Source organism: Halichoeres trimaculatus, unplaced genomic scaffold (genome assembly GCF_033239565.1).
Source record: "Halichoeres trimaculatus isolate MK-OKI-2021-1 unplaced genomic scaffold, fHalTri1.1 fHalTri1_scaffold_21, whole genome shotgun sequence".
Classification (NCBI taxonomy): domain Eukaryota; kingdom Metazoa; phylum Chordata; class Actinopteri; order Labriformes; family Labridae; genus Halichoeres; species Halichoeres trimaculatus.
The window spans coordinates 23,828,625-23,842,024 of record NW_027437199.1 but is presented as its reverse complement, the minus strand read 5'-3'; the positions used below and the strand labels follow the sequence as shown (position 1 = coordinate 23,842,024).

At 43.3% G+C, this 13,400-nt stretch overlaps 1 protein-coding gene across 5 annotated transcripts in view; it reads right to left on the bottom strand.

Annotated features, from left to right (window-relative positions):
• LOC141810764 (neuronal cell adhesion molecule-like) overlaps nucleotides 1–13,400 on the bottom strand; it is an 83,979-nt gene that overhangs the window by 17,873 nt on the left and 52,706 nt on the right. For all 5 annotated transcript variants that reach the window (XM_074698567.1, XM_074698566.1, XM_074698564.1 and 2 more), the window contains 13 exons: nucleotides 13,246–13,351; nucleotides 12,918–13,111; nucleotides 12,646–12,768; nucleotides 12,237–12,407; nucleotides 8,929–9,040; nucleotides 8,656–8,840; nucleotides 8,386–8,517; nucleotides 1,969–2,112; nucleotides 1,753–1,864; nucleotides 1,366–1,532; nucleotides 768–915; nucleotides 554–678; nucleotides 121–150 (listed from right to left, as the gene is read on the bottom strand). In XM_074698567.1, coding sequence (XP_074554668.1) covers nucleotides 121–150; nucleotides 554–678; nucleotides 768–915; nucleotides 1,366–1,532; nucleotides 1,753–1,864; nucleotides 1,969–2,112; nucleotides 8,386–8,517; nucleotides 8,656–8,840; nucleotides 8,929–9,040; nucleotides 12,237–12,407; nucleotides 12,646–12,768; nucleotides 12,918–13,111; nucleotides 13,246–13,351 — 1,749 coding nt within the window. The remainder of the gene's footprint in view (nucleotides 1–120; nucleotides 151–553; nucleotides 679–767; nucleotides 916–1,365; nucleotides 1,533–1,752; nucleotides 1,865–1,968; nucleotides 2,113–8,385; nucleotides 8,518–8,655; nucleotides 8,841–8,928; nucleotides 9,041–12,236; nucleotides 12,408–12,645; nucleotides 12,769–12,917; nucleotides 13,112–13,245; nucleotides 13,352–13,400) is intronic.

Sequence of the window (13,400 nt, the reverse complement as noted above, 5' to 3'; positions counted from 1 at the left end):
AAGGTGTGACATATAAAATGAAAACAAATCTCAAACACCAACTGGTAAAAAGGAAGCAACTTGGTTAAAAAAGAAAAAGTTTGGAGAGCTATAAAATCCTGATTTGTAGACATAGTTTACCGTAGATGATAGCTGGAGTAGGAGTCGCCTCTGTGGCCGTGAGAATCAAAGATTGAGGAAAAGATTAGATGTTAGTGAAAGAGAGAAATGTCAGAAAAGGTGGAAAATACAGTGGTCAGGTGACACCTGACAAGGTCAAAGGTGTGCTTGAGATTTAGTGGTCTAAAGGTATTGTTGCCCTTTCATGAAAACAAAAGGACTCATCGACTCATCTGGGAATGTGTAAAGGGATAAAAAAAAATGTATTGTGGGTATAAATGTCAAACAGCTGCTATCCTCCACACTCCTCACTGCACAGAAATAATCTTAATGTAAAAAAAGAAAAGCATCACGGTTGTCCTCCATTTTAACCTTTACCTTTCTGATTATTTTGCTTCTTTTTAAATTTTGAAATGGAACCAAATGAAACAAAAATGATGATCTATGAACATACCTACGACCGTCAGCATAGCACTGGCTGAGTCCTGGTCTAGAGATGTGTTCATGATGCACGTGTAGGTTCCTTCATCTCCATCTGTTACACCTCTGATAGTTAGACTGTCCATGCCCACTTCAAACCTGACAGAGTTCCAAAGAACAACGCTGAATTTACACACCCCAGAGTTCAACAGGTGCATTTTCGTAAGAGTGTATAATAAGTGCTGTACCTCTCATCATCAGGCAGCTCTCCACTGTCTTTGAGCCAGGTCATGATTGGTTGGAGAGAGGGATCATGTTTAACTTTACACTCAAATGTGGCACTCATACCTCTCTGCACCACTTTGTACTCCGGTTGCTTCAGGATACGGGTTGGCTCTGGAAGAGGACAAAGGATGTCAGTGTTAAGTAAAATAATGTTAATGAAATAAAATTACAATAACATTAGTTAACAACCAACAAGACCTAGTTCATACAGTTCAAGAATACTTTCAAAATAAAAGAATCATTTGAAACAAGGACCAAGGACAGACTGGCGGTCACATTTAATATTAAACATTAAAACAGAAACACAAGACCAAAAAAGAGCCTAAGATAAAAGTTTAATAAAAAAAATGAACTATTTAAAAAGAAATGTGTTAAAATCTCCATCTAATACAACTAAAGCAAGACAGCATGTGGGCCATTAAGAAAGACTAAAACTTAAATTCAGTAAATGTGCTACTAGATAAAAAATAGATAATGCAACTGAAAAAACAGCAGCTAAAAGCCAGACTGAAAATGAGCTGCTTGTCTTGGAAACAAGAGTTGAGTTTACTCTAGTCTGACCTTTAACCTCCAGAAACACATGGTTCTCCTTGATTCCTAGGTTGTTGGTGGCTATGCAGGTGTACTTTCCACTGTTTAGAGGCTGGGCCACGTGGATCTCTAATGTGCCGTTCTCATGGATCACATAGGGGTCGCCATTCTTAATGCTGGTCTGGCTGTCTTTGAACCTGGATGGCAACAACATGCATCTGTTATTTGATGCACTGATCAGACTTTGGCTCTTGCTAAAGGTGTAATGGTCTTAAAAAGAAAATGAGCAACTTATTTTTCAACTTTTCAACTTAAGATTTGTTTGCACAGTTTCAATGAAATTCCCCTTATAACTCTTAACATGCCAACATTTTTATTCAACATGGTGCAAGACAGCTCTGAAAACCTGAGTCTCACCATGTGATGATTGGTATTGGCGAGCCGAAGGAGGCACAGTGCAGTAATGCAGGGTTGTTGGTGATGACCTGGTACACTCTGTTGGGGGGGGTGAGCACTCTTGGTGGCTCAGCTGTGGGGAGGAAACACAACATTACACGGCTGGTCCACGTTTCCAGACTTTTCTTTGACTCTTTCAAGTGAAAGAATTTTAGGCTGAAGACAGATTTGACTCACCAAGAACGTTGACGAAAGCATTTGCCAACAGGTAACCAAACTCATTGGATGCATTGCACTGGTAGACAGCACTGGACCCTGATTGGACATTGCTGAGAATCACTGTGTCGCCCTCCACTTTTCGACTGTGATCCTCCGGTGCATCTATTACAACACAAGACACAGAGAAAAAGCATCAGCTGCACAGCTGAGCCTTGGTTTGGAGAGTTGGGACTCGGTTTAATCACTTTACTTTACTTTTTTAAAAAAATTTATTTTACTGTATTTCTTGTGGGTTAGGTGTGCTGTTTTCACATCTCTTTTTGTAAGAACATAAACAGCTGTAGCTTTAGTTTTTATTTTGTCTTCGTAAAAATTGACATCATCACAAAGTTCTGGATATTTTCGTTGCTAGGCGCCGCCAAAGTAGCTGCCTGTTGCAGCAGCTCTCTCTTCTTTGTCCGTTTCTTGTAATTTTTCTGTCTCTTTTTCGTCATCTTTGTATTTGGAGTGGATCATCACTTTGTATGGCTCATTGTTGGTCATGGACACCAAACTTTTTGTGACTTCAGTGATATTTGTACTACTTTTCTCCTGTGTTTGTCTGGAGATCCTACAGCATGTGCGCATGCGTTAGCGTCTGTTCCTCCCGCCAGATGTTCTCCTGGAAAGCTAGACTTTTAACGAGTTTTTATAGTTTTTTGTTTAACCTTGTTTTAACCTTTTAGCTGGATTGATACATTTTAAACTGGGCCTCAGTTCTCAGCCACAAGAACAATCATTTCGGCTGATTTTAGTACATAATTTCTGCGGCTCGTCTCCTCGGCGCCAACAAGACCCGGAAGAGTGGGTCTAAAAGCTTTTAAAATCTCTAAATGGCTGTGTGTGTGGAATGCAAAAGAGAAAACTCACGGCTGGAAGAAAAACTCTCCCGTTTGCAAAAGGATGTCCGGGAAAAGGACAAGCTGCTGGAGGGCTTTATATCCATAGCCTCGGCTCAGGCAAAACACATTTCACTTATGCAGGCCTCCAGGATCTCCGGCCTGTCGCCCTCAGCTCTGGCTCCTCAGCTGGTCTCGGCCTCCGCTGCCACGCTACCCTGGGTAGTCTCCCTGCACTCCTCCGCCAACGAGCCGGCCGAGGGCCCGGCACGATCAATCCGCTCCCCCGCGCCGCGGCACTGCGCGGAGCCGGCAGGCTGCTACACCACCTCTCCCAACACGGACGGGGTCAGTCAGGGTCTGAGGCCGCCGGAGGACTCCATGCTGTCATGGAAGGGGGATTCCCATCGCACCCTGCCCACTGCTCTACACCGAAGCCGCAGGGGCACCAAGCCTGGTCTGAGGTTGTGCAACGCGGACGGAGGACCATCGCGGTGGGGGGAGCGCCTTCACCACCTCGCCTCTCCCTTTCCAACCGCTTCTCGGCCCTGAAAGATGGGGCTCAAGTCCGCGCCGCTGATCCTGCCCCTGCACGGGCTCCTCCATCCCCGTCAGAATCAGCACAAGTGGAGGCGGCTCCCTCCTCTGCTGCGTCGGCTCCGCGGATGGCCACCTCGAGCCAGGCTGCGCCACGCTCCTCGACCGGGATGCAGCGCCGCCGGCTGCTTAAGGAGGCCGTTTCCAGACGCTCGGGGGTGCTCCCCCCGTCTTCAAACACCCTCACTCCACCTGGTACGTCGGCGTCAACCTTCGCACATGTGAAACACCCGATCTCTGAAGGCATCACCGAGCTCTCTTCATTGCGCTCTTCTCCTCCTCCTCTTCTCCCCCCCACCACGTTGATCATCGGAGACTCCATAACCAGGTACATCAGGTTTTTTAACGCCATTACTCACTCTTTTCCTGGTGCCACCGTTCCCGTTATTCTGGACAAACTCCTCCATTTACTCCCCTCCCTCCCCTCCTCTGTCTCGAAGATCGTGGTGCACGTCGGCTCTAATGACACCTCCAAAAAGCAGTCCGAAGTCACAAAGTGTGATTTTAACTTGCTTTTTAACGTTCTCAAGGACACTGGAAAGACAGTTTTTATCTCTGGCCCGATCCCCACACTTGGTCGTGGAGCAGAACGTTTTAGCAGGCTACTCAGCCTCCACACCTGGCTTCAACTCACCTGCCCCACCCTCAACTTTTATTTTATTGACAATTTTGATCTCTTCTGGGACCGAGCATCCCTTTTTAGACATGATGGGATCCATCCCAACAGGCGGGGTAGCCAAATGCTTTCGCACAATCTCCAGTACAAAATCCACTCCTCACCGGTTTGACAGTCTGCTCTCAGCAGCTCATCCTCCCACAAACAGGTCACCCCCTCCCCTCCGCTCAGTATCACCTGTTCATCACAAAGCACACCAATAATCCCCGCCCACTCACCTGCCAATCCCCCTTTTCCCCTGCTCCCTAAGTTTGGTTACATCAGCAGTTCTTTAATTCCTGTTCACATCACCTCCTCTCGTCCTCACCTCCACCCTGTCAGGAACTGTATCCCCTCAAACCTCATCCTCGTTCCCCTGCTTCCACAGCTACCCCGCCCTGCTTTTAACAGCAAACCTGCAAACTGTGGACTTTTAAACATCAGGTCACTCAATAACAAAACATTTTTATGTCATGATTTTATTTCCCAAAACTGCTTGGACTTTTTTATTTTAACAGAAACTTGGCTCACTCCGGACAGTTACACCTCTCTCATTGAAGCTACCCCCCCTGGTTTTACTCACCTCCATCAACCCCGGCTGTCAGGTCGGGGAGGGGGGGTGGCTGTCATATACAAGAAGGATTTTAAATGCACCCCCATCACCCTCAGTACCTTCAGTTCGTTTGAGCACCTTGCTGTTATTGTTCAATTGAAAGACCCTGTCCTGATTTTAGTCATCTATAGACCTCCAAAACCCAACACTGTTTTTATTCAAGAGTTTTCAGAGTTTTTATCCCTTATTATGTGTAAATTTGATAAAATTCTTATTGTAGGGGATTTTAATGTACACGTTTGTTGTCCCTCTCATCCAATGACCGCTGATTTTATTGAAACTCTGGACTCTTTTAATCTAACCCAGGCAATACAGGAACCAACCCATGTAAAGGGACATTGCCTAGATTTGGTTTTATCTTCTGGACTTAGTCCTGTTGGGTTTTTAACTAAGGATATCTGTGTGTCAGACCACAAACTGGTTTTATTCTCTGTGGTTTTATCCCAGCCTTCTTTTACCGATCATACTCCAGTTTTTCGAAGGGTTTTCAATTCAATGTCTGCTAGCAAGTTTTCGGAGCTTTTCATTTCTGCATCTTTAACAGCCTTCAACCCAGATCTCAATCCTGTTTTTAACACAGAAGAGCTTGTCTCTCTTTTTAACAGCACTTGTGGAACCATCCTGGACTCTGTAGCTCCTCTAAAGGCAAAAAGCTCTAATAAAGAGCCCCAGCCTTGGCTTACAGAGTCCACACATTTTTTAAAGAGATTATGTAGAAAAAACGAACGAAAATGGAAAAAGACTGGGCTGGTGGTTTTTCACAACATCTGGAAAGAATCCATGAAAAACTACCAGAGGGCTGTTAAAGATGCAAGGGCAGCATTTTATTCTAATTTGATTTTAGTCAATCATTCTAACCCCAGAGTTTTATTTAAGGTTTTAGATTCCCTCACTAACCCCTCCCCCTCTTATTTTACTGACGCTTCTCAGGACACGTGTGAGAAGTTTTTAACTCATTTTACGAACAGGGTAATGGACATTCGGCAACAGATCTCTCCTCCTGATCTCCCGTTAGCCATAAGCAGGATAGTTCTTCAGTATTTTAGCAGTTTTGAGCCGGTGTCCTTACCCTTTTTATCAGATATTTTAGCCCATATGAAACCAGCTACGTGCAGTCTTGATTTTATCCCCACCAGATTTCTCAAAGAGGTTTTTAAAACGGTTGGACCCAGTATTTTATCTATCATTAATAGTTCTTTGTCAGAGGGAGTATTTCCCTCTGCTTTCAAACACGCTGTCGTCCAACCCCTTTTAAAGAAACCAAACCTTGATCCCACTGATTTTAACAATTTTAGACCGATTTCAAAACTTCCATTTTTATCCAAACTTTTAGAGAAGGTGGTTTCTTCACAGCTTTTAAGTTTTATGTCTGAAAACAACCTCTTTGAGAAATTCCAGTCTGGTTTTAGAACAGGTCACAGCACTGAGACAGCCCTCCTCAGAGTGACCAATGATCTTCTTTTAGCAGCAGACAGAGGGGAGGGCTCAATTTTAATCCTTTTAGATCTCAGTGCAGCTTTTGACACAGTTGACCACGCTATTTTAATTAAACGACTCAAAAACTGGGTGGGTATCAAGGACACTGCACTTAGCTGGTTTCAGTCTTATCTTTTAGAGCGAACCTTTGCGGTCACCATAGGCAATCACAGCTCCTCTACTTCCACCATTGTCTGTGGTGTACCACAAGGTTCAGTTTTAGGTCCAATTTTATTTTCTATTTATATGCTGCCCCTTGGCCATCTAATTCAGCGCCACCAGGTCTCCTTTCACTGCTATGCGGACGACACACAGATATACCTTCCCCTGAGACCTGAGGACACACAGGGCCTAGCTGCTGTCATGAACTGTCTCAATGATATCAATTGTTGGATGGCAGAAAATTTTCTTCAACTAAACAACTCAAAATCCGAAATAATTCTCTGTAACATACCAAATTCCCCCCTGATACAGTCCTCTCTCAGTCCACTCTCATTAAACATTAAACCTTCAGCCAGAAATCTAGGAGTCATCTTTGACTCCGAACTCACCTTCTCCACCCACATCAATAAAATCACCCAGTCTTGTTTCTTCCATCTGCGCTCCATTTCAAAAATCAAACAAATACTCACCCCTCCAGATCTTGAGAAAGTAATTCATGCCTTCATTTTTTCCAGACTGGACTACTGTAACTCCCTCCTACCTGGCTTAAACAAAAAATCTCTCTCTCGCCTCCAACTAGTACAGAATGCAGCAGCTAGGCTTTTAACTGGTTTTAATAGACGGCATCACATCACACCAGTTTTAGCCTCCCTCCACTGGCTTCCTGTCAGTTTTAGAATTGATTTTAAGATTTTATTGATCACTTTTAAAGCTCTCACAGGACGTGCTCCTACTTACATTTCTGAGCTTTTAATTAAATATGAGCCAGCTCGCAGCCTCAGATCCTCTGGCGAAGGTCTCCTGGTCGTTCCAAAGTCGAGGCTCAAAACTAAAGGTGACAGAGCTTTCTCTGTCAGAGCTCCTCGACTTTGGAACGACCTGCCAGAGGAGATAAGGCATGCAGAGTCTGTTGGTTCTTTTAAATCACTTTTAAAAACCCACTTTTATAGGCTGGCTTTTATGTGATGCCGTCTTTCGTCTTTCATTCTTCATTCTTTCATTCTTTCATTTTTTGCTCTCTTACTTATTTATTTATTTATTTATTTATTCTTATTTTTCGTTTATCTAACATCATTATTCTGTTTATATTTATCTTTCATTTTTTTTTTTTATATTTATATTTGATGTTTGTAACTGTCTTTTATTGCACTTTACATTGCCTTTTCCTCCTTTATCTCACTGAGTTTATGTTTTAGCTTTTATCCCAGTCCTCATGGTCTCATTTTACGTTGTATGGTTCCTGTATAGTCTGGGTCCCTGACTATGCTTCCTGTTGCCCTCATACATGATGTCTTTCTCCACAAGTGCGTCTTGAACTGTGTGTTTTGTTTTTGTGCTTGGCTTTATTTATTTATTTTTATTTTATTTTATTTTATTTTATTTTTTTGTGTGTGTGCTTACGTTTATGTTTATGTTAAAGCACTTTGTAAACTTGTGTTTTTAAAAGGTGCTATATAAATAAAGTTATTATTATTATTATTATTATTACATGTAACCATGGCTGCATTGTTTACATGTGAAATTAGCTGTTAGCAGCCTGTAGCATGTCAATGCTAACTAGTGTAAGGCTTGATGATTTCCCTCAAGGTGAGGAGCTGGGAGGTGATGACGTGGACCTGTCCTTCCATCCATCGTTGTTGGGAACATGGGAACTATCTCCTGTGGGATGGACGAGCTAGCCGTGCTAGCCCAGCAGCAGAGGGGCTGCTGGAGGGCAGAGTGGCATCGTGCTGTTCACGGACGTGGCTGACGGAGCTGAAATCGGACGCTGACGCCACATTGGAGGAGCTTCGCCTGCTGTGGGCAGACAGGATCCAGGAGACAGAGACTGAACAGACTGCTGGGGAGGCTCAGTCCTGGACCCTGTGGAGGTGGAGACTGGCTGGGCTGGAGAGTGGTGGACGGGATGTTGTCATATATTTTCTTGTGGACCTTTTTGCAATTTCGATACACTTTCTTACTTTTGTTTTTCTTGATTGCTGCTCTGACTCCTGAATTTCCTTTTGGGGATAAAGTATTTTCTATTCTATTTCTATTCTATTCTATTTACTTACTCTCTATGGACACTCCATTGACAAACCAGGTGATCTTTGGTTTGGGTTCTCCGCTGACCCGACATGTCAGGATGCCTGTCTCATTGGGGGCGAGGATCAGGTTCCTAGGAGCGCTGACCCAGAAAGGAGCCGCTGTGATGGAAAAAAAAAAAAAGAAAAGAGAAAACCGAGCACGATTTAGAGAGAATGTCAACACAGATTTTAACCTTAAAGGTACAAATATAAGGGAGACATGACTTTATTTCTGGTATAGATTTCTGAGTTGTGTACCTTTGACATTGACCTTGATGATGTGGTGAGCAGTGCCCAGGCTGTTTTCAGCTGTACAGCGGTAATCTCCACCATCCCCTTCATTCACATCAGAGATCTTTAGAGTTTTCTTGAAGTTAGAAAAAGACAATCTGCTGCTTGGAAGCTCTCCTCCATCCTTCTGCCAGGAGATCTCTGGAGTGGGTCTGTCAGAAACAAAAGCAATAGGAAGAGGTTTCTCAGGAGCTGTTTTTACATCTGTCGGTCTTTATTTCAGTCTGTGTTACTACTTACAAGCCCTCAGCGATACATTCGAGCTCCAGAGTCTCCCCCCTCAGAACCATCTTGGTACTGCTGGTACCCATAGGCAGCATGAAACCAGGGTGGCGCTCCCCCTCTGGGCTGTCTGAACATGGGAGGACAAAACCAAATCAGATCCAAATCACATGTGATTCAAAGATCCCTCAGAGGAGACGAGACAACCACATGGCTGATCAGATGATAAGGGGAGGTAAGGGGGAGAGGGCAAATGAGCCAAAACAAGGAAAGTGGTTGTTTAACAGTAATGGTCCATAAAAGACTGGTCTGATCTCAGTTTCAGGGAGCAGATAAAGAAGATGTCTGTTTGATGTGATGCTAAACCCTGAGCCTCTCACCTATTACTGGGAAGATTTTAATGTGAAGATCCAGATTTGAAGCACAGAGGATAAAAAAGCTGGCTCATCCTCCTCCAGTTCAAACAGTGGAAAGTGAAATGGGCCTTATTCTCCAAACTTTCTACAGACAACGCATCTTATTATAGCTCAACAGTTGAAGACTCTTAACATTCATCAATGTGCGCTCTGCTGGGATTTGTCCTTGGGTTACACCAAGGTCTAAGTTTCAGTTCATATTTAAAAAAGCTGAGTTATAGAAAACCAAAAATCAATTACTTCACCCTGATTTATCAAGAAATATTTCTTTTTATTCTGTGGACAAAAGCAGCCTCTGTAATATCCCTGCCCCTTCTTCATATGTTGTAGAATCCTTCAATCCTTCTTTAAACTGATCAAAAACACCCTGTTCTAAAAATAGCACCAGATCTTCACAAGATGTGAGGAAAAAAAAAGATATTTTTGGGCTTTCAATCGTGTAAAGAGGATACAGGGACCAGAAGGACAACATAAAGTGTGACAATTTGGCACACTACCTGTACTGATTCTGTTTTGGTTTTTTTTGCATTGTTTTGCTTTTCCCTTTCCCACCTCCCTTCCTGTTTTCTTCCTCCTACAGGTACGTGAATGGCAGAGGGTGTGGCTGGCTTCTCCTCTCAGCAGCAAACGAGGCACACCGGGCTCCACTCAGTTAATCAACTTGCCTACAAAAGCCTGGTCTTCACTCCACTTCCCTGCCAGATAATTCTGTCTTGTGCTGTAGTATGTCCCAGTGATTTTTTCCCTGATGTATTTTTGAGCTTTTTCTTGCTGTGATTTTTTTGGTGCACAGGTAGTTTATGTTCTTACCTGTGTTTTTGTGCTCAGGTGTTCCAGTGTGCCTTTCTGTATCCACATCAACCTGCATTTCCAGCATTTCTCAGAGGATTACCCTTCCAGCTAGCCAGCCACCTCCCTTCCTTTGCTGCCTGCTCCTTTTGAACACTAAACTGTGTGTTTCTTTTTTATCATATACCCGTGTCAGTCTCTGCTTTGGGGTTCAATTGAACTAACCTTAAACTTTCCTCCATTTTAAGATTTTATTTTGGCCATTTATAAATGTTCTCTTCTTTCTTTTTTTTTTTTTTACCCTATGTGACCTCTGTGTCTCACATGCTGTAAACAAGAGACTGAAGCTTCCATCTAAATTGATCCAAGAACACAAGGAGAAATATTAGTGACTGAGGCCCAGAAAACTTGTCCTGTATCCTGCTTCTGTGGCATTCTTGGAAATCTGTGTGTGTGTGTGTGTGTGTGTGTGTGTGTGTGTGTGTGTGTGTGTGTGTGTGTGTGTGTGTGTGTGTGTGTGTGTGTGTGTGTGTGTGTGTGTGTGTGGTGTGTGCGTGTGTGTGAGTGTGTTTTCAAGGGAGGATACAGTAAGCTGACATTTAATGCTGCATGCTCTGAAGGTTGCTAGACCCTCATCATGCAAAATGATTCAGCTACTTTGATTCAAAAGAACCAAAATCACATTTTTCCTCCTTTTCTAACACCAGAGCCCAATAACAGAAGGCTTCAGGGCGGTTTGTTACAGAGGAGAGGGTTCAGACCAGTTACAGGTGCAGGATCAGGTTTGATTAGGTTGGGAATCAAAACAGGACTAGGTTCACATTTAGGGGGCTGAGTGGGGTATAAACCAGCAGAACTCACCACTATAGAAATCAGAGATATTGTACAAAGCAGCCACAGTCTCATTCAAAGTTTCCACTGTAATACAACAGAAAAATATAAGCATGCAACACAACAGAAAACAAAGTGGCTCTTCAAAGTTTCAATTAATGCATGAGCTCTTCAGAGATGCATTTTGAAAACAGAGGATACAAGACATACACTACAGTGACATTGAGTTTATCATACTACATTGCCTTTAAAGGGGACATATCATGCTGATGCCTGATTTAATACTTACATATAATATAATAAATTTGAAAACAAGACCTTTCACCCCCTGAATTTTCAAAAAATTAGATATTGTATTTTTTTCTGATATCCTAGAACGAGATTTGATGCCTCTGAAAATAGGTCATTGCCATTTGGCCGCAAGATTTCGACCTTCGTGACGACACAAGGATCCTTTCTTTTTATTGGAGTAATCTGATAAAGCAGCTCCTCCTCTGTGATGTCAGTTAGTCACACGACCGCCACCGAGGGATACACCCACCAAGAGCCGAGTATAAACGTATAAACTATATATGTTACAGTACCGGTTTGACTCACCACACTGAAGCGTCCTGAGATGATCTGTGTCCAGGTGGATTTTCTTCCTCCTGAGCTGCAGAACCGTCCGGGTCTGACTCAGGGTCCAATACAAAAGGACGTATCCTACACTCTGCCATTTATTAGTGCTATCAATGCCTTATGGTGAAGTATTGGCAAACAGCAAACTCGCTCAGTCTGCTCCATCCAATATGGCGATTTTGTAAATACTGCCATGCTGCAAAAACCGCCCCATGGATCTACCCCCTCTGCCCCTCTGATAGAACTGACCAATCAGAGCACAAAGGGCTGTTATGTTGCGAGGTTACTGGAGGTCATTCTCCAAACGGAGCGTTTCAACGAGATCTTCAGAATGGCCTAAAATGAGGATATTGAGAACGCTATTGTGGGGCAATGAAGGAACTAAGTGACTTGTACTGAGGGCAGAAATGCTTTACAGGCATCCTAGTCTGGCATAGTGAAAAGGAGAAACAAGCATGATATGTCCACTTTAAAGCTCATAGACTGGAGGAACAAATGCACAAATAGTCACTTTACAAATAAGAAAAAAAAATTCAAATAATTAAAACAGCTCAAATTTTTTGCAAATATCTGAAATTGTCAACTAATGAGATAGATTGCCAAATTGTGCAGCTGCAGAATTTTTTAGGTAAATATACATTCTTAGAGATGAGTTTCCTAGAGCTGACTTACTGTCCAGCACGGTGACTGAGATGGGCTGCTTCTGCTGGATAGTTTGTGTATGCGGGAAACGAGCGTAGCAAATGTAGTCAGGTCTACTGTCCTCTGGGAGGACGTTGGAGAAGTAAAGGTCGCCATTTATAGCCTGAGTCACTCGTTTGTCCAGCGGTAACCTCTGGAAGTCTGCAGGACGGAGACAGGAACAGTGAGAGATATAAAAATAGAAAACATTTATTTGACAAGATGCATTCAGAAAGGGCCAGTAAATGCTTTTAATTGTCTATCAGTGTTTTAAAACAGGCTTTAAAGAAGGCCATATCAGTGTAGTAAAATAGAAAGTCTGCAATACTTTGAGTAAACATCTTTTTAATCTTGTGTGCTTGAATCTTGTGCATGTCAAGAATGAATGCAAATATCTCACTGTTATCCATCCAGAAGATGACAGGTGGAGGCAACCCTGCAGGGGGTCGACACTGCAGCACCAGAGGTACTCCCATCTGCACCACGATGACCTCATTTCTCTCCTTTGACCACAAGGGGGACCCTGTGAGTCACAAATATCAAACGGATGTACTGCAGGCTTCCAATGTCATGAGCATTACAGCCAGTCTCATTTTAAAACACTTACATTTTTGATAGTTTTATGGATTTGAACATTTCAAACAGCTATCTGAACATGGTCTGAAGTCTTACTGGACTGTCTGATGACGATGCTGTTGGATACCGCTGTGCCATGCTCGTTGTGAGCTGTGCACTGGTACGTTCCCTCGTAAGCCTCTGCCTTTTCTCCGCTGATGTCGATGACCAGAGTTCCTGATCCAGGTTTTATCAGGACTTTGGAGTCTTTCTCCACATCAAAGTGGGATCCATTTCTTGTCCAGGAGAAGCTAGAATGGATAAAAAACATCATTACTGCTGTTTTTCAGGATAGAGATCATAAAAGTCAGTGTGGCTGGACTGAAACAATGATATGCCCACTAAGTCTGTCACTGCCATGTGATGACAGGAGTGGTGTTCTCACCCGGGATGAGGCTTCCCTTTGGCTTCACAGTGGATGACGATGTTCTCCCTTGGATCAAAGATGTAATCCTTTGGGGACTGTAGAGTTATAGTGGGGGGCTGGGGCACTAGAGAAACATGAATAGAAGGTTAGTTAAAACTCTTACAATGACAAGC